Consider the following 27,272-nt stretch of genomic DNA (forward strand, 5'->3'; position numbering starts at 1 on the left):
ACCTTGCCACGCACTTTGCTACGAGCTCTGCGACTGCAACTTACCCTCCTGCCTTTCGCTCTCTAAAGGAGCGCGCCGAGCGGACGCCGTTATCGTTCCACACACGTCGTTCTGAAAAATACAATGCTCCTTTCAGCGAGAGGGAATTCCTCGCTGCCCTCGCCAATTGCCCTGATACAGCGCCAGGACCGGACTGCATCCACGCGCAGATGCTGAAGCATCTCTCCAGGGACTGCCAGAGACACATCCTCACCATCTTTAACCGCATTTGGAGCGAGGGCGTGTTCCCGTCGCAATGGCGAGAGGGTGTTATCGTTCCCATCTTGAAGCCCGGTGCGGACCCTCTGGCGGTGGACGGCTATCGCCCCATTACACTAACCAACGTTTTGTGCAAATTGCTCGAACGTATGGTGGGGCGGCGTTTGTGTTGGGTCCTTGAGTCGCGCGGTCTCCTCGCTCCATCCCAGGGTGGCTTCCGTCAGGGCCGGTCTGCTGCGGACAATTTGGTGCGGCTGGAATCTGCTATCCGTACGGCCTTTTCCCGCCGTCAGCATCTCGTTGCTGTATTTTTTGATCTGCGGAAGGCATATGACACAACATGGAGGCATCACATCCTTGCTACGTTGCGCGAGTGGGGTCTTCGTGGTCAGCTTCCAGCTTTTCTTCAAAACTTTTTATTGCGCCGCTCTTTCCGGGTGCAAGTCGGTGCCGCCTCTAGTTCATCTTATATACAGGAAAATGGGGTCCCGCAGGGCTCGGTATTGAGCGTTTCCTTATTTCTAGTGGCCATTAATGGTCTGGCTGCAGCTGTGGGGTCGTCGGTGTCTCCTTCTTTGTATGCCGACGACTTCTGCATCTCATTTAGCTCAACGACTACGGGAGTCGCCGAACGCAGGCTGCAAGCAGCCGTTCGCAAGGCGGCATCATGGGCTCTGACTCATGGATTTCAGTTCTCTGCGGCCAAGACTCGAGTTATGCACTTCTGCAGGCGTCGGACGGTCCACCCTCAGCCGGAACTTTACCTCGACGGTCACCTACTTGAAGTGGTGGACACTAGCCGCTTCTTAGGACTCGTCTTTGATGCCCGGCTCACATGGGTTCCTCATATTACTCAGCTGAAGCAAAAGTGCTGGCAGCACCTCAACGCCCTCCGCTGCCTGAGCCATGCGTCTTGGGGTGCAGATCGCAGCACGCTGTTGCGATTGTACAGAGCCCTTGTGCAGTCCAGGCTTGATTATGGGAGCCTGGCCTATGGGTCTGCATCGCCCTCAGTGTTGACGTTGTTGGACCCCATACACCACTGTGGGGTTCGGCTTGCAACTGGTGCTTTCCGTACGAGCCCCGTGGATAGTCTGCTGGTGGAGGCCGGGGTTCCCCCGCTGCGGATTCGCCGCCACCGACTGCTCGCCGACTATGCTGTCCATGTGCATTGCTCACCGGGCCATCCCAATCATCGCCTGCTTTTCCCTGCCAGGGTCCTCCCTCTGCCCGACCGGCGACCTAGGTCTGGGCTTTCCATTGCTGTCCGTGTCCAGTCCCTGCTGTCGGAACTGGGGTCGTTCCCTCTTCTGCCGCCCTTCCGGGCCTGTGCACCCACGCCTCCCTGGTGTATGACCCGTCCGTCCGTCCGCCTGGACTTGGCACGGGAACCCAAGGACTCGGTTCCGCATGTCGCCCTCCGTCACCGTTTTCTTGCGCTCGTCGCCTCGTTTTCAGGCTGTGAGCCTGTCTACACTGATGGTTCCCTGGTGGATGGTCGTCCTGCCTACGCTTTTGCCCACGCTGCCCATGTTGAACAGCGCTCCTTGCCGGCTGGCTGCAGTATTTTTACTGCAGAGCTGGTGGCCATATTGCGTGCTCTTGAGCATATGCGTTCCTGCTCAGGTACGTCCATCGTCATCTGCAGTGACTCCCTGAGCAGCCTCCAGGCTATCGACCGCTGCTATACCTCTTGTCCTCTGGTATCCTTTATTCAGGAGTCTGTTTTTGCCATTACCCGCTCTGGTCGTTCGGTGGTCTTTGTTTGGACGCCAGGTCACGTTGGCATCCCGGGGAATGAACGTGTCGACAGGCTGGCCAAAGGGGCGGTCGACGCCCCCACTTTGGCGATCGGCCTCCCGGCTCGTGATTTGCAGCTGGCGTTGCGCCGTAAGGTGCTTCAGATGTGGCGTGACGAGTGGCGTAGCCTGACTTCTCCGAATAAACTGCGGGCTGTCAAGGAGACGACCGATGTGTGGCAGTCCTCCCTGCGGGCTTCTCGCAGGGACTCTGTCATCCTGTGTCGGCTCCGCATCGGCCATACCTACCTGACGCACGGACATCTTTTGCGTCAGGAGGATCCCCCCCTGTGTCAGTGTGGGTCCCGGTTGACGGTCGCCCACATTTTGTTGGAGTGTCCCCGCCTGCGCATCCTCCGGCAGACTTTTAATCTCCCGGGCACGTTGCCTTTGGTTTTATGCGACGATGCCTCCATGGCTGACGACGTTTTAAATTTTATCCGTGGTAGTCCTTTTTATGGTTCCATTTAGGGGGGACCTGTCCCTTTCCCTTTCTGTGTATCTTGTCCTCGAGTGTCTCATTGGTTGCAGATTTTAATGTGTGTATTCGGATGGTTGACTCTTTCCCAATTTTTGTACCCATGGTCAGTCAACCAGTCTCCGACCCTCTTATTTTCTTCCGTTTCTTTCTGTTCAGTGTTCGTCTGTACTCTTCTTGTCTCTAGTGTTCGCTGACACATTGTTCTTTCAGTGACTGGGGGGAGGGGCGTCTCCTCCCCCCCTTGGGGTTTTACCTGTTCCGTAAATTTTGTTTCGCCGGTTTTTTGGAATGGGGGACTGATGACCTTAGCTGTTTAGTCCCCCTTAAACATCCCAACAACAACAACAACAACAACATTCTGCAGGTGGTCCTTTCATGATGAGGGCAGAATGTCTGTGACCTCACATTAAAGGCCAACACTATGATGGTTGATGACTCGCTGCTCAACAGGCGTCCAGCATGGCCACATCCCAGCATTTATTAGCACCACAATGGGTTTGTTGCATAATAGTGATTGCAGAAGTCATGATCCACGTACCAGTGTATCCTTGGTTTTAGTAATCATCCAGGCACTGACCAGCAGGTGGAGGACAGCAATACCTGGTGAATGCCAGGGTAGAACAGTGGGTCAGCATATTGCCATAAGTGGCCCACTTTGACAGGTAGCTCATTTGCCTATGCTCATGTTCTTATACCCCTCACCTCGTCAAAGAATTCAGCCCGCCAAACTTTATCTTTTGCTGCGCCTGAAACTTGTCAATTCTTTACAGTTATTCAGAGGCGCATCTGGTTAGTCTTTGTCTCACATCTATGGGTCCACCTGTGACACTTTAACAAGTATGAAAGCTACTTGGACACATTTGAAATCCCTCTACAGTTTATATGGTACCAGTCACTTAATCATTAGTCCTGAGAACAAGTAGAGATGTGTTGTTACACTTATACTGCATGTGCCTAACAGTGGGATTGTACAACCTTCTTCTCACCAGTTTGATTCGCATTGACAAGATGTGTAGGGCACGACTAGGACTCAGTATATGTAAATAGGAAGAGACAACTTTCAACCATTTTTGAGTAAGTTGAGTTTGAAAATTTTAGGCATGTTTATATTCTTTGTATGATCATTAGTATTCAGTGTGTCCACAACCAGGTGAGTATGTTTCAAAAGTGCAAGATCTTGGGATAGAATCTCGCTGCCGGTACTTTTTTTTTTCATTTCTTTATCATTCTAATGACAGATTAAGTATGACTGCATAAATTATCAATATGTAATAAATCATTTATTATTTTCATAGCCTTTACATTGAAAAATTGGATTTTTGTGTAAAAGTTTGGAAGTAGTTCCTCATTATAACCAAGTTACTGCAGGAACTTTCCGATTCACTGTGAGCCAATTTTCTCTGTGTCCTTGCTGCTACATGATGACAAACTGTGAACCAATTGTTTTCGACCCTCCATTAGCGCATTTTCCCTGTATATGTTCAGATACAATACCACTCACTATACAAACCTAATTTCCCAGTATTCCTGCAGGTAGTTTTTATCCCCTCACCTGAAACAGCTGTATGTGCACAAGAGACTTCCAGTTGGTGGAACGAGGAAGGGAACAGTGTTCACAAACCCAGAGAATCCTTCATTCGTTAGTTAGCACTCGAGGTAGATACTTGGTAATCCTCTAAGATATCTCGATTTTATGAGCAAATTTGGAGATATACGTTGTACTTTAACAATAAGAGAAAGTGAACATGATTCTGAAGACGAATTGCTTTACAGGGAATTTTCAAAAGTGCAATTAAAAGCAACACATGTGCATAGTGAACAGATCTTTCTCCAAAGCACCTTCATTGCATCTTCAAGCACTCATGAAATTAGAGAAGCAATATTTCGCAATACTTTTAAAATGCTAGTTGAGAAACAACTTGTGATACAAGATGAACTAATTGCCCACTGGGAAATATATGAAGGATGACTGTTCGATGAAAGTAAAGAAATTACTTCATCTTAATCAGATGATTACGAGCCTTTTGAGAAGAAAGGAAAGAGGGACAGCAATTATATTCTTCTGGATTACAATAGAAGGATCATCAATATAATGAGAGAGCATCCAGGACGGAGTTTGGCCATTCTTCATAGGAGTGTCACAGCTCAAAAGCATTATGGATTGGAAAAGATTGGAAGAACATATAAAATAATGTGAAATGAAGAATGAACCACTTAAAACAATTGTTTTGTGGACCTATGATCGTTTCATAGGAGCTTGAGAATGTGGTCATCAGGTAAGGGAGAAACTTGCAGTAGTGGTTTCTTGCTGCTGCTAGCAAATTTCCTGATTTGAAATTAAAACTTCAGACTCTTATGTCATGCTCTTCAAGAGAAAGCATCGAGAGTGAAAGGACTTCACAGCAGGAGGTCTTTGATGCTGCAGCAAATTTCTGAATCCAGACAAGGCTTTTATTTTTGACATTGATCAAACTGCTATTACAGAAAAAAGAACTCATTCATTCATATCAATTGCAATAGAACTTTTACAGACTGTTGTTGTTGTTGTTGTTGTGGTCTTCAGTCCTGAGACTGGCTTGATGCAGCTCTCCATGCCACTCTATCCCGTGCAAGCCTCCTCATCTCCCAGTACCTACTGCAACCTACATCCTTCTGAATCTGCTTGGTGTATTCATCTCTTGGTCTCCCTCTACGATTTTTACCCTCCATGCTGCCCTCCAATACTAAAATGGTGATCCCTTGATGCCTCAGAACATGTCCTACCAACTGATCCCTTCTTCTAGTCAAGTTGTGCCACAAACTTCTCTTCTCCACAATCCTATTCAATATTTCCTCATTAGTTATGTGATCTACCATCTAATCTGCAGCATTCTTCTGTAGCACCACATTTCAAAAGCTTCTATTCTCTTCTTGTCCAAACTATTTATTGTCTATGTTTCACTTCCATACATGGCTACACTCCATACAAATACTTTCAGAAACTGACACTTAAATCTACACTAGATGTTAACAAATTTCTCTTCTTCAGAAACACTTTCCTATCCATTGCCAGTCTACATTTTATATCCTCTCTACTTCGACCATCATCAGTTATTTTGCTCCCCAAATAGCAAAACTCCTTTACTACTTTAAGTATCTCATTTCCTAATGTAATTCCCTCAGCATCACTCAACTTAATTTGACTACCTTCCATTATCCTTGTTTTGCTTTCGTTGATGTTCATCTTATATCCTCCTTTCAAGACACTATCCATTCCGTTCAACTGTTCTTCCAAGTCCTTTGCTGTCTCTGACAGAATTACAATGTCATCGGCGAACCTCTAAGGTTTTTATTTCTTCTCCATGGATTTTAATACCTACTCCAACTTTTTCTTTTGTTTCCTTCACTGCTTGCTCAATATAGAGATTGAATAACATCGGGGAGAGACTACAACCCTTTCTCACTCCCTTCCCAACCACTGTTTCCCTTTCATGTCCCTCGACTCATAACTGCCATCTGCTTTCTATACAAATTGTAAATAGCCTTTCGCTCCCTGTATTTTACCCCTGCCACCTTAAGAATTTGAAAGAGAGTATTTCAGTCAACATCGTCAAAAGCTTTCTCTAAGATTACAAATGCTAGAAACGTAGGTTTGCCCTTCCTTAATCTAGCTTCTCAGATAAGTCGTACGGTCACGTGTTCCAACATTTCTACGGAATCCAAACTGATCTTCCTCGAGGTCGGCTTCTACTAGTTTTTACATTCATCTGTAAAGAATTCGCGTTAGTATTTTGCAGCTGTGACTTATTAAACTGATAGTTCAGTAATTTTCACATCAGTCAAAGCCTACTTTCTTTGGAATTAAAAAACACTAATTTGTAAACGATATTTGTTCTAGGGTGCCAATATCAGTCAGATTGACCAAATTCTCGCTATACGAGGAAAAAAGGTAGTTCTTCTGCAGTGAAAGGATATGCATAAGGTGACATATTTGTGCATTGCACAATATGCTGTCACTTTATCTGGAAAATTACTACCAACAGTCTTTGTTTGCTTGCAAGAGACCACTGACCTCATTCGGGCTAAGTTGATGACAATGAAAGCAAATACAAAAATGTTTTAATATCATCCTTAAAGTTCAGCAAACTCACAACAGCTTAAACAAGGATCTTTTAACAGATACCTTGAGTCCGTAGGTCGGGGAAGAACCATTTATTTTGCTCTTCAGTTCGGGCAGATTAATCTGGGTTTATACAGTGAAACTTCCCAGGATGGAGGGGGTCTGCCAATGTGCAGTATTAAAGAAATCCCTGCATAATGTACTCTGCTGATGCAGCCTTGCAATGTTTATTTTTACGGGCAAGTGGAGAACCTTCTAAAACAAATACAAAATTGTGTTAGCATCTAGAGACTATTGTATAACAATTCAATCAATCGTACACCATTAGTTGTTTGCGTTAATATTTGGTGATATGCTTCGATTTGTGTGGTACACTGAAAAATTATATATGACCCAGAGCTGTTTATGAGTGTAAACAAAGTTTGTTTTGCAGTTTGACGCACTGAAAAAATCATGCATAGGCAAAATTCTGCATTCATTACATGTACTCTGTGTCCTAAAAATTGTTTTTTCCCCATGTTTCTACAGTCAATGCCAGCCTCGTGTTGAATTCCTAATCTTGCCCTACACTCACTGTCAATATGAGTCAGATCAATGAAGGGAGAGTTCATACAGTCCCCTTCTAAGTTGCTGCTTTTCATGGTCACTTGCTGCTTCCTGCAGCACTCTCCAAGCTGTCTGCTGAGAAGTCCTTAAGTCTGATTCAATCTGTCTTGGCAGCTGTGTTAAACCATCTCAGAGGAATAGTGTTGTGGGAACCTTGGGAGCCATCATACAATGGTACTCCTACTAACATTATGCACTCTTGCACCCACCATTTTCCATGTGTTATCCTTAGCTTTAACAACATATCGCTCATCCTCCTTGCCTATGAAAAGGAAACATTGTTAGCAAAAATTTCAAATGTTCTTGACCGATATACTTCAGATTTTTATGCAATATTATAATAAACCTATGGAAGGACATAAGCTATATATTTTTTGAACTGTGATGTACAGCTTTTCTATCCAAAATGACTGCAAGAAAAAAATGTCGTGCTATGCTGTACCATGAAAATGTGCAGCTTCGTTTGCTTTCTCACAGTCGGTTTTAACTACGATAGCATAAGATTAAAACGGTTGAACAAATTCTTTCTCCCAAATATATTGGCTCTCCATGTATGTAAATTTAAATGAAAATTATATACACAAGAATGTTCTGTTTTCTTCCTGGCAGTTGCTTTAAACAGAAAACCTGTTTATTAATAAAGTTGTGTTTACGGCTCATCGGCTTACATTAAGACTACTGATATGCAATCTGAATCGTCCAAAACTTTGTAATGCTACCCATTCGCAGATTAAAACTGCGCTACATTATGTCATTGAAGCTGCTGTCTTCATAGATCCAACAGCTGGAGAGGTCTCTTTCTTATCCCAGCCAATGTACCCATTCAGTTTAAGCAGATCATTGTCTCGTTGGCGGTAATGATAACGAAACCTCTGTATCAGACATTCAGATACATTGGAACTGGTTTCTGATCATTCACATGGTCTGTTGTATGTTACCCTTTCGCAAACTAGTTATTCAGAAAACCAGTTTGTTCTCTTACCACACAATATATAAAAATGAAAAAATCCTGAAGCTTTGTAATTCTATTGCGTAAATTTTTTTTAAGAACTTAAAACAGTAAAATACAAAAGCTAAGCCAAATGAGCCTTTTAAATTCCTATTCTATGTGATATTTTTATAATTTCGATTTCTGTACCTTCAAAGTGTGCGAAGTTGCAATAAGAGGCAGAAATTAGCATCCTGACACAATTCACACAGATATCACAGATTGGGGTGCACATGTGATCCATATACATATTTAGCAATTGAAAAGTATTATGGGATTCGCTAGTGCCCCATAATACTTTCTCCTCGAGATCCCCCCCCCCCCCCCCCCCCCCCCGATACTGATACATTCTCCTATCATGTTGACACTGATTTGGACAGTTATCTTGGGTACATTATTTGTATCGTGCCCACTTAATTTCAAAGAACCTGGAGCAATGTAACAGTGATGTCATGGCCAGTGACCTATCTCACATCTGAGACATTTCAGCACCTTGCTACATTGCTTTGAGCCAGTGTTGTTTGATACGAACACAAAAAACCCATACCATAAGTTACTATTGTGACAGTGATTTGTGTTTTACTTTCTTTGTCAGCATTGTACCACAGTTTATGACTAACTAACTAGAAAATACAATAAGCAGGAGTGTGGCACAGATACGGAAAGAAAAAGAAAAGCTCTGTATATGACTCGGGCACTCTATGGCTGTCAGATGACGTATCTCCTTGGTAGACCCTTAGAGAACTATTAAACCGCTAATTTACATGATAATATTTATTACAGTTACGCCTTCAGTCACCTAATATCTACATTTACCTAGACTTCACTGGTAACCATGGGCTTCCTTGTCTCAATCGAGCCTCTCCTTGCTCTGCCTGGCATAATGCCCTTCTTTTCAGCATACCTAGCATACCCTGCTGTCTGATTTGGTGCATGGTACCACATAAGCTGGAAGGTTACACCGTGTATACACAACTAGTGTTATTATTTCGTCCCTTGTGCCTGTTCAGGTATCACAACTTAATCCTTAGTGGACATAATGAAAAACAGGACAGCTGGAAGAGGACAATCCAGGAAGAACAAATACCAAGGACCCCACGAGCAGTTATCAAATATACATGTTGCTACTTACTTGCATTGCCATTTGCTGCTGCAGACACCAAACCACCATTGTAGTCTCCATCAGCACTTCTGACACCACGTGCAAAGCATGTGGGTATGCTTTGGTTGCCGGGTAGTGGATCAGGGTCAAAGGTAGCAGAATCCCTTTTTTGATTTATTACAACCTCAAGCCCACATCTTGCAAAAACTGGAAGGTGGGTCTCAACCCATTTACCCCATGGCAGCAAACCATTGTAATAGAACACTGCCAATTGCCAAGCTCACAAGGGATGGTCCAATAATACGTGTGGAAACCTATGCTGAAATTTTTTACACAGGAAGAAGACGACAAAAAAATGCACTGCCAAAACTTTAGCTGTTCAGAGGCACTGCAGATTTTTTTTTACACACATTTGTGCTGCACGAAGAACAGCTTATAACAGCAGTTTGTACAGCCCTGCTCACCTAGAGCGTGATTCATCGAATCACCCAGCGCCACATAGCGGAATTATCTGGAGTTCACACACACCAATTTTAAGCATCTAAAGCCTGGTTTAATATGTTATGAATGGAAGCGAAAATGGACGAATGAGCATTTGCAGAAAATTCACTACTATCACTTGTATATTGGTAGAATAGTTTATACTAGAGGGAATGGAAGAGAACACTAGGTAGTAAACATTGCATGTTATTAGTTTTAGTTTTTGGAGCTGATATTCAGCATACAAATTTATCTTGTTAGAGCCACAATGCAAAACTTTGCTATTCAGTGAGGATTATTTTGCATGTCGAGCACACTGTTCTTGACAGAATATGCAAAATGCTGCAGGGAAGGAAAAATTTAAGTGTCTCAATTTGTATGGAAGCGTGACATGATTGGAGATTGTGCACTTTACACAGAATTGCATCTCTCTCTCTCTCTCCTTAGCACTGGTGCAAAATTTTCCTTGTATGTCGGCTGCCATTTTTCCCTGGCTTATCATTACCATTGAGAGGAAATTTATAAACAGAGCACTAATGCCAGACGTCGAGCATTATCTCAGTAGGTGACACAGCTAGTGTTTCCACTATGCGTGTAAGGTCTAATGGTCAAATCTTTTTATGTGTGTTTTTTTTTCCCCCTAAAACAAAAATGGTCTAGTGGCAAAGCACGCGTTTTGTGATCTGGAAAGCAGGGGATGAGATCCCGTTCAGACCACAACATTCTCACTATGATTTTTAACTGAGCATTCACTTATCATAGATGGTGGAGTGGCCACGAAAGACTTGTGGTTCGGATTCTACATTAAACTGCAGGTCTCCATTTTCTGATTAGGTAATTGGGGGAAAGTTAGGGTGAAAATACATGGAGTGGCATCCAATTGAAAGATCTGCAAGAGGCCTATTGGGTACACCAGACAGAATTTTCTTTTGCTCATGCTTGTTAACCTGTTCGCTTTGCTTAAACTATACAAACATTTTTTTGAGTAACTTCATATCGGCAGTTTAGTTCTTGCACATGTAATTCTGATAAAAGTGGCTGACAGAGAAAATAAAATCGTGGCAATGTTTGATGTCACAGATGACTTCCATCAATGAGGGCTTATTTGTTGAAATGAAATGTATTTTGCAGTACTACATTTTATAATTCCTGTAGGCCATTCCTTATATTAATGTTTGAATGTTGTACTTTTGACTATCAAGCAGTTCTGTTTCCAGAATGAAATTTTCACTCTGCAGTGTAGTAAGCGCTTATATGAAACTTATTGGCAGATTAAAACTGTGTGAAGGACCAAGATTTGAACTCGGAACCTTTTCGTTTCATGGGCACACTCGGCTGTGGCAAAGCCATGTCTCTGCAATATCCTTTCTTCCAGGAGTGCTAGTTCTGCAAGTTTCGCAGGAGGGCTTCTGTGAGGTTTGGAAGGTAGGAGATGAGGTACTGGCAGAAGTAAAGCTGTGAGTATGGGGTGTGAGTTGTGCTTGGTAGCTCAGATGGTAGAGTACTTGTCCGTGAAAGGCAAAGGTCCCGAGTTGGAGTCTCAGTCCGGCACACAGTTTTAAAAAGCGAAGTATTTATTATTAATGGCAAAAACAAACAATTTTCTTGCACCAGGCACATCGGACAAAGGAAAAATTGATGCAGTCAGGCACTTGTGCAGTAATCACTATTTTATTTAGACAGAACTGTGATGGAGTCAGAAATGGTCCCAGCTGTTGATCTGCATATTGCGTTGCACGAGTGTGTGTGTGTGTGTGTGTGTGTGTGTGTGTGTGTGCGTGCGTGCGTGTGTGCGCGCGCGCGCGCGCCCAACACAAGGAGCAAATGCGACATACTCCGTGACGGTGCTATGACAGTCATTATTGAGAACAGTTGAATGTTGTTAAAGTAAAGAAAATACACTTACTTACTTACTTACTTACTTACTCACTTACATCCGTTAGGTCTAGATGGTGGACTTGCTAGAGCTTTCTCTGTTGTATTTGTTATAAAGTGCTTAAGAGTATCTGTCGAACTGTTAATTGTTGGGCTTACAAAAAATAAATCATTTATATGGTGTCATGTTTGTGGAACTGAAAATATATCCTGAGTGTACGGAGTTATTGTAAGAGTATAAAAAATTCCTCCAAAACAGCACCTTATCTTCGGAGAAGAAGTTGGGCAGACAATTGCAGCCGGCTATCCTGAAAGGAAGATCAGCGAAAAACTTTAAGTAAGCTCAGTAGTAAGGTGGGAGTGAGTGTCTGGCACATCAGCACCACCCTGCTCCCTCTAGTCGCCGGAAACCACAAGACCGCTGATAAATGTGAAATGAGAGTGATGTATTGGAAATTATGTTGTTTGATAATTTCCTGAAAAAAAGCTTTCCACTGTCGAAAATATTCTTTATTGAGAGGTTGAATCACACCAGTAGTTCCAGGTGGAATTCACTTTACATCTACAGATTTTTGGTCTTCCTCCTCAAAAACAGAGGCGTAGTTATGTCCAGACCATGAATCCAACAAAAGCAATGAATTAGTTTTCACGGCTGGTAGGAAAACATACTGAACGAAATGTTGAAAATTATTCTTTCCCATTTTTCCAGATTTTGATACGTCAATTACAAGATTTTTGCAACTAAGCAGACCATTTTTCACTTTTGGTCCTAATTTGCATTGCAGTTCTTGAAGACATGTATCCAGCTGCGGAAACAGTAAACCAGTTGTGCTTAACGATGACATTATCATATATGAATGCATCACTGCATTCATTGATTGGGCAATCTTCTCTCTCTTTTTCACCCCGATATGACTTCAAGAAGAATATAATAATTCCAATCCCAAAGAAAGCAGGTGTTGACAGATGTGAAAAGTACCGAACTATCAGTTTAATAAGTCACAGCTGCAAAATACTAACGCGAATTCTTTACAGACGAATGTAAAAACTAGTAGAAGCCGACCTCGAGGAAGATCAGTTTGGATTCCGTAGAAATGTTGGAACATGTGAGGCAATACTGACCCTACGACTTATCTGAGAAGCTAGATTAAGGAAGGGCAAACCTACGTTTCTAGTATTTATAGACTTAGAGAAGGCTTTTGACAATATTGACTGGAATACACTCTTTCAAATTCTAAAGGTGGCAGGGGTAAAATACAGGGAGCGAAAGACTATTTACAATTTGTATAGAAAGCAGATGGCAGTTATGAGTTGAGGGACATGAAAGGGAAACAGTGGTTGGGAAGGGAGTGAGAAAGGGTTGTAGTCTCTCCCCGATGTTATTCAATCTCTATATTGCGCAAGCAGTGAAGGAAACAAAAGAAAAAGTTGGAGTAGGTATTAAAATCCGTGGAGAAGAAATAAAAACTTTAGAGGTGCACCGATGACATTGTAATTCTGTCAGAGACAGCAAAGGACTTGGAAGAACAGTTGAACGGAATGGATAGTGTCTTGAAAGGAGGATATAAGATGATCATCAACAAAAGCAAAACAAGGATAATGGAAGGTAGTCAAATTAAATTGGGTGATGCTGAGGGAATTAGATTAGGAAATGAGATACTTAAAGTAGTAAATGAGTTTTGCTATTTGGGGAGCAAAATAACTGATGATAATCGAAGTAGAGAGGATATAAAATGTAGACTGGCAATGGCAAGGAAAGTGTTTCTGAAGAAGAGAAATTTGTTAACATCTAGTGGAGATTTAAGTATCAGTTTCTGAAAGTATTTGTATGGAGTGTAGCCATGTCTGGAAGTGAAACATGGACAATAAATAGTTTGGACAAGAAGAGAATAGAAGCTTTTGAAATGTGGTGCTACAGAGTAATGCTGAAGATTAGATGGGTAGATCACATAACTGATGAGGAGGTATTGAATAGGATTGGGGAGAAGAGAAGTTTGTGGCACAATTTGACTAGAAGAAGGGATCGGTTGGTAGGACATGTTCTGAGGCATCAGGGGATCATCAATTTAGTATTGGAGGGCAGTGCGGAGGGTAAAAATCATAGAGGGAGACCAAGAGGTGACTACACTAAGCAGATTCTGAAGGATGTAGGTTTCAGTAGGTACTGGGAGATGAAGCAGCTTGCGCAGGATAGAGTAGCATGGAGAGTTGCAACATACCAGTCTCAGGACTGAAGACCACAATAGCAACACGTTAAATTGCAGTATGCACGCAGTTCTTCCACGAAACTTGACTGAACAGTGATATAAACATTGGTTGTGGGGGTAACAGAAAATTTTGTCTTTACATCAGCAATGAATTTCTCTGTAGCATTGTCTATCACTAGCAGCTGCTCTACATGTTTACATGATTTAAACTTGGTAATTTTGCGACTTCTTATTCTGTACGATTTCTTGAACCTGCGTAGCCAGGCTGACGTGGCTTGGAAATTAGCAATGTTCATGTCAGATGCAGTTAAAGGGCCCAGTCTCATAGGTCTGCGTCAGTAAAGGTGCATAGCCTCTTACGAGCAGTTGTAAATCTTTCAAACAGTTTTTATTCATATGGTTTCAGGTTTCCATTTGGCGCATATTTCTTAAGTCATGTAATTGATTCTTCCATTTGTATAGTTCACACTCTGATTTTAAGAAATGAAAATGCCTTTCACATTGCATAACTTAGTGTTTTCCCCCCCTTGATTTAACCAATATTTCACTGCCTTTCCTTTGTCACAGAAAGCTGTTGCAGTATGTGCTTTTGGGGGGGGGGGGGGGGGGGGGGGCTTCAAAGGTATTCTTCTTCAGAGCTGTTGCTGGCACAACTGATGTTTGCCCGAACCACAATTCATGGAATTGTCACAGTTACTTCGAATTTCTTCTAATGTATCCACAGTTTCAAACAAAATGCTGGTATCGTTCAAATGAATGTCAGGGAAATCAACTAACAAATGATGCATTTGTACTTACTCAGGAGAAGTAGGTGATTTTGGCTGAAAATCATGTTCTTCATATTTATTCATTGCTAAATTAAGAACGTTAATTGGATTCGACTTTACTGTGAAACTGGAAAAGAAAGGTACTGTTAGCAGGCATTCCTTATGAAAGCACAATAAATATTAATTCAGCTTTAGCTGTATTGTCAACACTGACCAATTCTGGAAAAAGGAACTGATAATTTGTAATAGATTTTACTGGAGTGGCTAATTCGAGAGAATAGTATGTTTGTACTGCAGTGTGAGAGAGACTTTCAGTGAACGGCAACCTGAAATGTCCTCTACAAATCATGATCTGATTGTGTCGTGTTTCCTGTGTATCGCTGTCCTCAGGTGTGTGTGCGTTGCACGCGTGCGCCTAGTTGCACATTCGCAGTTTCTACAGCGCCAGTAGGGGTGTCAACTTCTACTGTCGCCTGGCATGCTAAGAATTTGGTAAATTTCAGCTTTTTTAAAAAAAAAATACTTGCAGTGCTTCTTAGCAGCTAAAATTTTTGACAGTGCATTTCTTTCGGTGTCTTCTTCCTGTGTAAAAATATTTCAGGATAGGTTTCAACATGTCTTCTTGGACCATTCTCTTGTCATTGCACCTGAGGCATGACATGTCCTGAAGTCATACACAATCACATCCAGCAGCTGAGTGGCATTGGTAATGATGCAGTAGGCAGTCCATGCTCACTGCGTGCAGGATGATGAGTCCCATACAGCCGTGGCAAGTGAAAGTGCGTTCGTACAGGAAGCAAACCCCAGACCGGCGGCTGGATGGTACAGACTCTTGGTAGTGAGCACACAAGTGACTTGGTGGTTATAAGGGCATCAGGTTGAACCCTGGCCCGTCAAGTGGTGGCTGTGCCTCCTTGACAAGAAGTCATGTAAGGATGACTGCATGACAACTTTTATCACTCGCTGCTGGACACGTCTAGCCTGGCCAGATAGCCGGTATTTATTCATGCCTAGATGGGTTTGTTTTGATGTCGTGGAAGCAAAAGTCACATGTACCACATGCTGAAGTGTTTTGGTAATATGTGGTTGCTCACAGGCAGGCAGACAGCAATGCCTGGTTAATGCCATGGCGCAGTGCTGGGTCAACATATTGCCATAAATGCCCCATTTCATAACATTGAGCCCATCTGCCTAGGGCATTTTAGTAAATTCATAAAAAATCTATACTACAAATTTGTCACTTTGTCAAAACAAGACAGTCAAATTGTATACATTACTACTATCTTTGGTATTCCGTGTATATTACCATATAGTTAAAAAACCAGGTCTAGATGGTCTCTGCAATAGGTAATCTGCAGTTGTGGCATACCAATCAATAACATCTGAATACCCACAAGATGTTTTGTATCTCCTTCTAATCTGCTAGATATACTACGTACCAATTGCTGCTTTGCAAGAGACAAGAAAATTTAGGTTTTGCATTAAATATTCAGTGTGTGGCATATGATCATTGAGTTATTTAATAATTTCGTTTTGGTTCACTGCTTTCCAAAGGTGAGGAAGTTCTGTCAGATTGGGGACTGAGGCTACAGAGATTTAAAATAAGTTTGGTTTCAGTTGAAATAGCTTAGGATGTAGATCAGGCGGATGCGGGAACCGTGATGACAATGTGTATTCACAAAGAATTGTGTGGCAGTAGAAGAGAATCCAGTTTTGCAGCACAGTAGAAAATGTGTGTTCATTTAGTCATTTGAAGAAGGTAATGAGGTGAAGACTTAGTAATTGCAACATAATTACAGATTTGGAAATTGTAAAAACAACTGTGTAACTCACTGAAACTTCTGACTGTGTTAAAAGATTTTCCAACAAGCATGGTAATTTGGACAAGAAATTACTTTCATTTGCTATAAAAGTGGCAACTTCAAAAACTGTGTAACTTCACCTGCTCCACAGTTTGAAAGAATATTGAGAAATAGAAATGATTTTCATTCCTTTGCTTCAAAAATTAACTCACATTGGCTGTTTTTTTATTATTATTATTAGCAGGAATTATAAAATAAGAGACTTGTGAGGAATTATCATTTCCATTCTACCATAAATAAAAACACTTTGGTTAGCTTCTCTGCACCTTCTATATCTTGAAATTTTTGTGTAGTCTGTGTTTGAAATAATGAGTGTTTTCTTCTTTATTTATTTTTTGTGAATGTGCGTGTTTTTAAAGGTTGCTTGGAAACCTGATGGGAAACAGCTACTGACAGCATCTGGAGACAAGACATGCAAACTGTGGGATGTAGAAACCAGAACTCTTGTCTCTGAGTTTGTAATGGGCACCCAAGTTGAAGATCAACAGGTAAACTGTTTTGAAAAAAGTCAGTAGCAATAAAATCACATTAATTGCACAGGGAGAGACAACTTCTAAGTTTTATACAAAATTTTCTATTTGTTTTTTCTTCTTTCTTATTTAAGGTTATTAAGTCAGAAACAACATCGTTCAAGCCAATAGTACATTAACATATGTCAACACTTGTGTGGAACACTCTTAAAAGAGTGAATTATGCAATATTCTGACTTTGTCTCAATTACTTATTTAAAAACAGCCTTAAAACAAAATGAAGTAGGATGCAGATTATTAAATTTGTGGTTCAGATTATGCAATCTATGAAGTACACTCTGTCTATAACGAACTATCGATTTTATTGATATTTTTAGCACTTCATTCTTAGTATTAACAAAACCGAACAGTCTTTTTTAAAAACTGGATTCAACATTGTTACATTGTCACTACTAAGATGACTCTTGGGATGATCACGATTTATGTGACTAAGGTTAATAATACAGCGTGTCCCAAAAAGAATGACCCAATTTTTAACTTGTAATAATATTGAGACAAATGTCACTAGGTAACTGAAACAGCACTAGATGTAATCGGCATGGTCTAGAGTTTCAGAAAAAATCCGCTGGATGTGCTAAGAGTGCTGACCTGAAGCGTGGACATGGAAGATGACACTTAAGTCACAGTTGATATACAGCGATGAGTCAAATTTCCATATTAGCGGTAAGGTTCACCATCATAATGTGCGTTTATGGGGGCTCGAAAATCCTCATGAAACAATTGAACATGAATGTGATTCACCAAAAGTGAGTGTTTTTGTGCTGTTTCGCAAAGCAAGGTTTATGGACTCTACTTTTTTTAGGAAGAAACTGTAACAGGACAATCATATCTTGCAATGCTATGAAATTGATTATTCCCAGAACTTGACTCTGACAACTTCCTCTGTCAGTAAGATGGAGCACCACTGCACTGGCGCAACAACGTGTGCAGTTTCCTTAATGCCATTATGCCTCAACGTAGGATAGTGTGTACAGTACCGCGAGACCAGGCTTTACACTCTTGGCCTCCTAGGTCCCCTGACTTAACACCATGTGATTTCATCCTGTGGGGATATGTTAAACAATGTGTTTACGTTCCTCCCTTACCTCATGTCATTGATTAACTAAAAACCAGAATATCAGGTGCTATAGCTTCAGTGACAGAAGACATCTTACGCTCAGTTTGGGATGAATTCGGCTATGTGCTAGATGTCCTCCATACAGCCAGTGGAGGACATTTATGATGGATTTTTATAAACTTCTGTCTTTTCTGAGTAATTTAGTATGCAATTTGTTGGTGTTAAGCCCTTCTTCCTAATAAATAGTTCTATTTAAAATCAGGTTATTCTTTTTGGGACACCCTGTGCATTTGTACCTATCAGTTCCCATGCATGAATCAGTAACAATTTTTTCAGACATTAACCTCACATACAGTATATTCATATAAATAATGTAAAACTATATACATTTATAAACAGGCAGTAATAAATGGCACAAAGTGTTCATATTACAGAGTACTCTCAATCACCTGCTGTAAGGTGGGTTATAGATTACTGATTACATCTCCTAAGACAGTGATATCCCCACTGACAAAGCTGTAAATGTCCAATATAAGTCTGTCCACATTAACATGAAATATTGCACTTTCCTCGGATTTATGCAATAGTATTGAGCCAATGTGGCCTTTATTGCAAGACTTCCTGTCTTTCTTTCTATTATTGAAGCCTTATTGATAATAAATTAAGGATTTATAAACATCGGTCCTCAGAAGGATTCAATCTTTCTTTCTTTCTTTCTATTTTTTTTTCTTTTTCTTTTTTTTTTTTTAAAAAAAGCCAAAGGTCGCCTTATATGATACAAAATGGTTGTTTGTATTACTTTGCCCTTGTTTATTTTTTGGAGACCTCACTCTTTTGATTGGTTCACGGTGGCCCATCACAAATAACACTCTTGTGCCAATATCTTCATCTCAGAGTAGCACTTCTCTCCTATATCTACAGTTATTTGGTGGATGTATTCCAATATCTGTCTTCACTACAGTTTTATCATCTGCAACTCCCTGTATTACTGTGGAAGTTATTCCTTGATGTTTTAACATGTCCCGCCATCCTCTCTTCTTCTTCTTCTTCTTCTTCTTCTTCTTCTTGTCAGTGTTTTCCATATTTTCCTTTCTTCGCTGATTCTTTGGAGAACCTCCTCATTCCATATCGTACGGGTCCACCTAATTTTCAACATCCTTCTGTAGCACCATATCCCAAATGCTTATATTTTCTTCTTTTCTGGTTTTCTCGCAGCCCATGACTCACTTCCATACAGTGATGTACTCCAAGCATACACATTCAGAAATTTCCTCCTCAGACAAGGCCAATGTTTAATACTAACAGCCCTTTCTTGGGCAAGAATGCCTTCTTTGGCTGTGCTAAGCTGATTTTAATGTACTCCTTGATTCATGTGATATTTTGCTTCCAAGGTAGCAGAACTTCGTAACTTCATCTATTTTGTGTTAATAAATTTTGGTTAGTGTATTGCTAATCTCATTTCTGCTGCTCCTCATTACTCAAGTCTTTCTTCGGTTTACTCTCAAATCATATTTGATGTCATAACACTATTCATCTCTTCTAAAGCTCCTGTAATTCTTCTTCAATTTCACTGGGGATAGCAATATCACCGAGGAATCTGACACCCTTTCATCCTGAATTTTAATCCCACTGTTGAACTTTTCTTTTATTGACATCATTGCTTCTTTGATGTTTGGATTGAATAGTCTTCTTTGCTCTCTTGTGCTCTTTTTGATCTGAACACTTCATTCCTGGTCTTATATTCTTACTCTTCCCACTTACATTTTTTACGTATACCTTAGTCCAATTTTTCTTAGAATTTTGATCTTACATCATTTTACATTGTTGAACACCTTTTCCAGGTCTCAATTGTGAACAGATTTTGACTTTTCTTTAAGTTGTTTCTATTGTCATGTGCAATGTCAGAACTGCCTCTCCACTACATGTACCTTTGTTCAAAACGAAACTTACCATCTAACAGATTCTCAATTTTCTTTTCCATTCACACCTAGCTCTTGAAACCAAAGTGATAAACCTTTCAAACATAAATTCAGTGTTAAGCCGTTCAGGTTAGTTGTGGACACTAAAAGGATGTCTGTATGTACTGGTGCCATATATAGTTGTGCTGCTTTCATGATCTACAATATGGATTTAACCAGAATATATTTTTGTTCATAATTTAAGGTCAAGGTTCTTCTTGTGTCCTCACAGAACTAATTCAGTTAGTTACTGTTGCTGTAAAAATTATTTTATAAGGTAGACTGAGTGTTGTCCTCAAACACATGGCTCACTATCAAAGTTTTTTACATTAGCATCTAAATAGGTTGTTTGATAAAGTTTTTAAAAATATATTGGTAATGTTGCAAGAGCTGAACTGGATGTGTCAATCTTAAGGTTTTTCCCCCTCTGAGAATATCTCCTTTTTTGCTATGTTTAGTAGTGCTTGTAAGTATGTACGTATCTAAGTATGTTATAATTTCAGTGAAAAATAACTTCAAGCTGTTAAGTTATTCCTTAAATAGAGGGATAAAATGTATCCACAATTTTCACGTAAATAATGTAATATTATGGAAATAATGAATGGCCACCACCGAACTGTGGTGAAGATAAAAGCGGACCACCTAATGGCACAACAGGTAGCTGCACATAACTTGCTTGATTTCAGTGGCTGCTTTACTACCTGGGCCATCTGAATCATCCTCTCCACCACCAGATTTTCTGAAATGTGGAGATTGGAGTTATCTCTATAATACATTCTCTACTTCCATAATTATCCCGGCCTGGCCCCATGGTAACATGTTGTCCCACTCTCTCCATCCCTCAGCTTGCACCACCCCTGCCCTGTCGTCTTCCCCCTATTCTCATCTTCCACCCTCTCATTTTTCACTCCTTTTCTTCCCCATCTCTCTTCCCCACAACCATCTGACACTGCGCCTGTTGACATTGCGGTCCCTACACACACTGCCAGAAAGTGTTTAAGTCCCCCCCACCTATACACTACTATCCCTTTCCCTTCCCCACTCCCTCCTGATTGCTGCTTGCATACCATGTGATAGCTGCAATCCGGCCTGAGCTGCCAGAATTAGCAGTCATGTGTGCATGGGGTGTGCTTGCTTGTGTGTAGGAATAGTGTGTGTGTGTGTGTGTGTGTGTGTGTGTGTGTGTGTGTGTGTGTGTGTGTGTGTGTGTGTGTGTGCTGATGAAGGCTGTGGAGCGAAAGCCTTATGTAAATGTATTTCAACTGCACCTGTCTGCAACTTAATGTACCTTCTTCACGGTGTGTAGCAGTGTACCTTTTCCTGGATTGTTGGTACTCGTATCTGGCGTTTCCATTGTTTGTTGCCAAACGGCTTTCTTCCATCCTACAATCCTGTGATGTTTTCCTTTGTTACTCTTCTCTCTGGCATTACTCCTCTGTGTCCCTTCTTTCCTGTGTTTATTCACCACCTTCCAAACTGAATCTGCTTCCAAGTTTCACTGTATCAACAATCGTCTGCATATAACACAGGCTTCATGACTGCGCAGATTATTGATGCAGCACCTGATGCCCCATATTCTTTCCTCTGGTAGTTATAATTGTGTATTTTAATGTGGTTTCACACGCTCTTGCATATTTTTACATATCTGTGCATATTCGTACATATCTGTGCATATTTTTATGTACCACCTATTTTTGCAAATTTTTATGTACCTGTGAGAGTGTTTTTATGCATCTTTTCTGTTATCCAACTCCTTTTCTGTTACCAGTCTCCTCTCAAAATGATCAACACTTATTTTGTCCATTTCTGCATCATTCCTGTTTCCTTTATACTATTCCTGCCACAATGGACTCTGCTCCATCTTTCTGCATCAGTTCAGAAAAGTCCCTATTTCCCTGGCTAAAACCCAGTCCCACGTCCTGTTTCCCAAATGCTGCTTAAACCACGGAATCCCCCAAATGGCCTAACCATAAAGATTACTTTTTCTGGATTGCGCCCCTCCTTTCACAAAGACTTTCACCTTTTCAGATTCAGCTAATCCTTGGCCCTCACAAAACTGGTACTATAGAAACACATGTCCTTGGCACAGGTGTCCTAGAACCACCTCCCCTCTCTCTGCAAGATACTACTACTACTACTACTACTTTGAAATCCCTACTCCATTCATTACATCTCTTAAATTGAATCCCTTGCTCTCACCTGGAGGAGGATTCCAAACACCACCTCCATGAATGGTGACATCCTAATGCCGCCTCTGGGCACCACTACACAACTCCTATCCTACCCACAAAGTTCCTCCTCGTCCATCCCTCATAGCACGTAAACCCTGTCAGCAGAGCTTTTCAACTTGCCACCGCCCCCCCCCCCCCCCACCCCCCAAATTCCCTACCAGCTCTCCACTAAATCCAGAGCCAAAGCAGTTCTGTAACACTGGTGTTGCCTTTCCACCAAAACCTTCAGCTCCACAGAAGTTCGTCCTGTCCAAAGGCCTCACCTATAGCCCTACACCCAGATTTATCCATGCTGAATGTGTGTGTGTGTGTGTGTGTGTGTGTGTGTGTGTGAAGAATTTGCATGTACAACTGTCAACTTCTTGTGCCCACTTGTGACTCAACACCTCCTCTATACGGTGAGCTGCAGTCTATTCTTTTCCTAATGTTGTCATTATTCCTTTCCTGGTTTTTCCATTGTTTAACATAAATTAGAAATATTTTACACACAAAAAACTTTTTTCAAAGCCACCTAGAAATTTCTATGAGTTGCGCTGTATTTACCTGTTCTTTGTCTTAAACTGTTTCATGCAAGGAAAGAAATTGTTAAATATTAGTGTAAGAAATCTGTCCATTAAAAATAATCAGATAACCCTATATATAGCAAATGCACACTAGCAAAGCAAATAAATATGTGTAGCAAATTCATAGTGAATATTGTAGGTTTCTGGTGCATTGTAATAAAATCAAGCATTTGTGCAAGTAATAAATATTTCTTGTTGATTATGGAAAAACAAATACATTGAATTACCCGGTGACGTAGTAATATAACTAAGATTCTTGTTTCAGGTATCTTGTTTGTGGCAAGGACAGTACCTTCTGACCGTTTCCCTTAGTGGATTCATTACTTATTTGGACGTCAACAACCCTGAAAAGCCCATAAGAGTGATAAAGGTAGCTCTTAAAAATTTTGTATTAAAGTAATTCTTTTAGATAATGTTTTTTTACTGCTATTGCTTCTGCCGAAAGCTGTGTCCTGGTTCATTATTGCCTTATGTTTGATCTGCACTAAGAAAGTTTTTGTTTGCTGTACAACAAATACTTTAGAACACATTTTTAATTGTCTATTTCTTTGCATTGATTTTGATAAGCTGTGACCACTTTCTCCAGCTGTCAGTGTTTGTCCCTCATTTCAACCTTCATTGCAAGTATTGTTTTTTTTTTTTCCCTACTCTTTCTGCATCTTTTTAAGTTTTGGTTTATCATAAAACCATGGTCTTCTTGGATTTTCTTCCTGGATGGAATTCCTGACATGTTTGTAATTTTATTTTACTCCATCCTTTATCAATCCTTTATCAATCCTTTGTTACTAAATTATTACCTAAAAATTGATGTGAATACTACAAGGCACTATTAGGCATGGGTATTAGTTGGAGGTGATATGTCATTGCCTTTCTCAAACCTGTGAATTGAATTACCCATCCAGATTAATGAGACCTAAAGCCTAACATGGAAAAGTGTGAGGTCATCCACATGAGCGCTAAAAGGAATTCGTTAAACTTCGGTTACCTAATAAGTCAGTCTAATCTAAAAGCTGTAAATTCAACTAAATACCTAGGTATTACAATTACGAACAGCTTAAATTCGAAGGAACACATAGAAAATATTGAGGGGAAGGTTAACCAGAGACTGCATTTAATTAGCAGGACACTTAAAAATGTAACAGGCCTACTAAGGAGACTGCCTACACTATGCTTGTCCGTCCTCTTTTTAGAATACTGCTGCGCGGTGTGGAATCCTTACCAGATAGGACTGACGGAGTACATCGAAAAAGTTCAAAATATGTGAGAGAGTGTCACAGAAATGATACAGGATTTGGCCTGGAAAGCATTAAAAGAAAGGCATTTTTCGTTGCGACGGAATCTTCTCATGAAATTCCAGTCACCAACCTTCTACTCCAAATGCGAAACTATTGTGTTGATACAGGCCTACATAGGGAGGAACGATCACCATGATAAAATAAGGGAAATCAGAGCTCGTATGGAAAGATATAGGTGTTCATTCTTTCTACATGCTATACGAGATTGTAAACAGAGCATTGACAATTTTGAAATAAACAATAAATCTTTTAAAAAATGTAAGAACTGGGAATCAAACTTTGAACTTTTCTCTTTTTTTAAATTATTATTATTATTATTGCTAGATTTTGAGTTTTAATTCTTGAATTTGTCATTAGTTGCTGGTCAGCATTTTTAAATGTTAAAACACAGTTTGCTGTAGGAAAATACTGATTACATCTTATCGCATGCTTCTATAATTTTAGGGACACAATAAGCCTATTACAGTTCTTGCTTTGAGTCCAGACAAGAAGACTGTTTACACTGGTTCACATGATGGCTTTATTACTAGCTGGGATTCTAAAACAGGTAAACAATTCCTACTTATTATACATAGATTAAAGTTTGAGATTGATGTGTTATTGATCATAATAATAATAAAAAAAAACCTTTAAATGTGTCTCAAGTAAATGTGTGTTGTTAGGTCTCTACATGTTGAAGTCCTCTGCCATATTTAACTATTATTTTATATACTGAGTCATCTTGAAACAGAGAAATTGTGGAAATCTTACACTGATGAGCCAAAACATTGTGACCACCTACTTAATAACTTGTTTGCCTATCTTCAGAACTAAATACATCACTAGTTCTGCGTATCAGGAGCCCGACACTTTGTTAGTAGGTTTATGGAGGTATGTGACATTATCTATGACTCAAAAGTGAAGACAGTAATATCTATGAGTGAACTATAATGTCATTGGTGAAAGCCAACGGGTTGTATCCCATTCTTCATTTGCCCCATAACCTGCTTAATACCATGTTCGTGTGTCTTTGGAATGAAATAAATCACTGATTCTGTGTATCAGGGATCCCACAGTTTGTTGGGAGGTATATGGATGTCTACGCACAGGTTGTGCAATTTGTGTAAATATCGGGCTGCTGATTTGTGTACATGGTGATGATGCCCAGTAGTGACCCAGATGGGTTCCATAGGATTTATATCAGCTGACTTTGGCTGCCAACACATGAATGTGAGTTCACTATAATGCTACTCCAACCACTGTAGCAGGATTCTGGCTCAGAGACAGAGGACATTGCCGTCAAGGAAGATATTAAGCATGTAGGGGGACACAGGTAGTTAGCAGATTCAGCATGTCTTTGATTACTACCACAGGTCTCATGCAAGTGCAGGAGAATGTCTCCCATAGCATAATAGTGCTCCCACTAACCTTTGTCTGTGGTGCACTGCAATTTTTGGGCTACTGTTGCCTGGATGGCAGTGTTTATGGAGATGACCATCAACCTAGTGTAGCAAAAATGTGATTTACCTTAATCCTGATTGTCCTTTGCCCACAGCAGTCATAATTGACAATGTCATTAGGTCAGCAGTGGACACACAGGATGGTCTGCCGTGGAGGTCCATGTTCAACAACGTACGATGAACAGTGTGCTCCAAAACACTTCTGCTTGCACCAGCATTGTGTTCTTTCAGCAGAGATGCCACAGACCACAATCTATTGCACTTTCAGAGCAGCCAAGCCTATGAACCCCAAGTTCTGTGAAAAGCCGTGGATATCCAACCATTTAACGCCTAGTGGTAGTTTCACTGTCTTCTGACCCCTTTCTGTAGATGTTCACAACCGTAGCTCATGAATATCAGACCAGTTTTGCTTTTCGAGAATCTTGTTCACAGACTCTATGTAACAACAATCTGCCCTTTGCCAAAGTCACCTACATTAATGGATTTCTCCATTTGCAATCCATATATTCGCTAGGGTGATGCCCCATCCGTGCTTGTCCACTCACGTACTTATGTTACCACATCATGTGCCCACAATGCCGCCAGATGGCATTCTTTGTTGTGCCAGACAGTGGTCTTAATGTTCTGGCTCATCAATGTATATATAGTACATAGGAGTGATGCAGTCACTAGTGGGGAGAAATTTACTAAATGTACATAATATGCATTGCAATTGGATTGTAATTTCACTAGTGCAGTTAGAGAGCAGAAAAGAATGAAAACCAATATGAGATACTGAGACTACAATTATGAAAAAAAACAATTAACAAAAAGGTGATAATATTATTTGTATCAGGCTGTGCTGTTTTCCCCCAAATATAAGAGGTATGAAGTAGCTGATAGATATGTAGAAAGGACAATGAGTTGCTTAACTTAAGCTAAAGGGTTGTGCAGTAGATGTGACATACCTATGCAGAGAAATGTTGAAGGGGGAAAAACAGGAAAGTGTTGCTCCTAGAGCTCAATAATTAAAAGAGGGTAATTACAATGGGCAAGTAGGAGGAGAGTAGAAAAATCCCCTCTCCCCCCTCTCTACATCACGTATTCTCTGATAGCCAATGAGCATTCAGTAGTGTTCTCAGCACTCTGCTGTGAACATCATACTCAATGCAAATATTAAACATGATCGTAGTGAGTAATGCAGTGAATTTTTTTTTCAATTTGTTGTGATTTGTCGCAGCTGATGCTGGTGGAAAGTACAAAGTCTAACAAACAAGTGAGAAACATAATTTACGGTATACAGAAAACATGTATGCGCTTACTGCAACCATCACATGGAACCAGCAACAATGCAATCCCCATCTGTGTCTTGAGCTATGTGAACTGCCACAGTTCATGGATCAGATTATACATTCTAATACTTTCGTTTCAGATGCTTTAAGAGTAAATAATGGTTAAAGATTTCTTGTCTTTCAGAAATACTAACTTTCTGTATTCTAGCCCTACACATTACCATAGTTTGCTCATTAATGCCCCTCCCCATCCAAAGCATTCTAAACAAAAAGGAATAAACTGCATGTGTTTACTTAAAACTGAGCAAGGTGGTGCAGTGGTGAGCACATTGGATTCACATTGGGGAGGATGATGGTTCAAGCCCTCATCCAGCCTTCCTGATTTAGGTTTTCCATGATTCCCT

General features: G+C 40.7%; 1 protein-coding gene across 1 annotated transcript in view; it reads left to right on the forward strand.

Moving 5' to 3' along the window:
* Nucleotides 1-27,272, forward strand: part of LOC126342883 (actin-interacting protein 1) — a 164,921-nt gene that overhangs the window by 72,651 nt on the left and 64,998 nt on the right. The window contains exons 7-9 of the mRNA XM_050001893.1: nt 16,884-17,012; nt 23,129-23,233; nt 24,603-24,705. Coding sequence (XP_049857850.1) covers nt 16,884-17,012; nt 23,129-23,233; nt 24,603-24,705 — 337 coding nt within the window. The remainder of the gene's footprint in view (nt 1-16,883; nt 17,013-23,128; nt 23,234-24,602; nt 24,706-27,272) is intronic.

The sequence above is a fragment of the Schistocerca gregaria genome, chromosome 1 (assembly GCF_023897955.1).
Source record: "Schistocerca gregaria isolate iqSchGreg1 chromosome 1, iqSchGreg1.2, whole genome shotgun sequence".
NCBI classification, from domain to species: domain Eukaryota; kingdom Metazoa; phylum Arthropoda; class Insecta; order Orthoptera; family Acrididae; genus Schistocerca; species Schistocerca gregaria.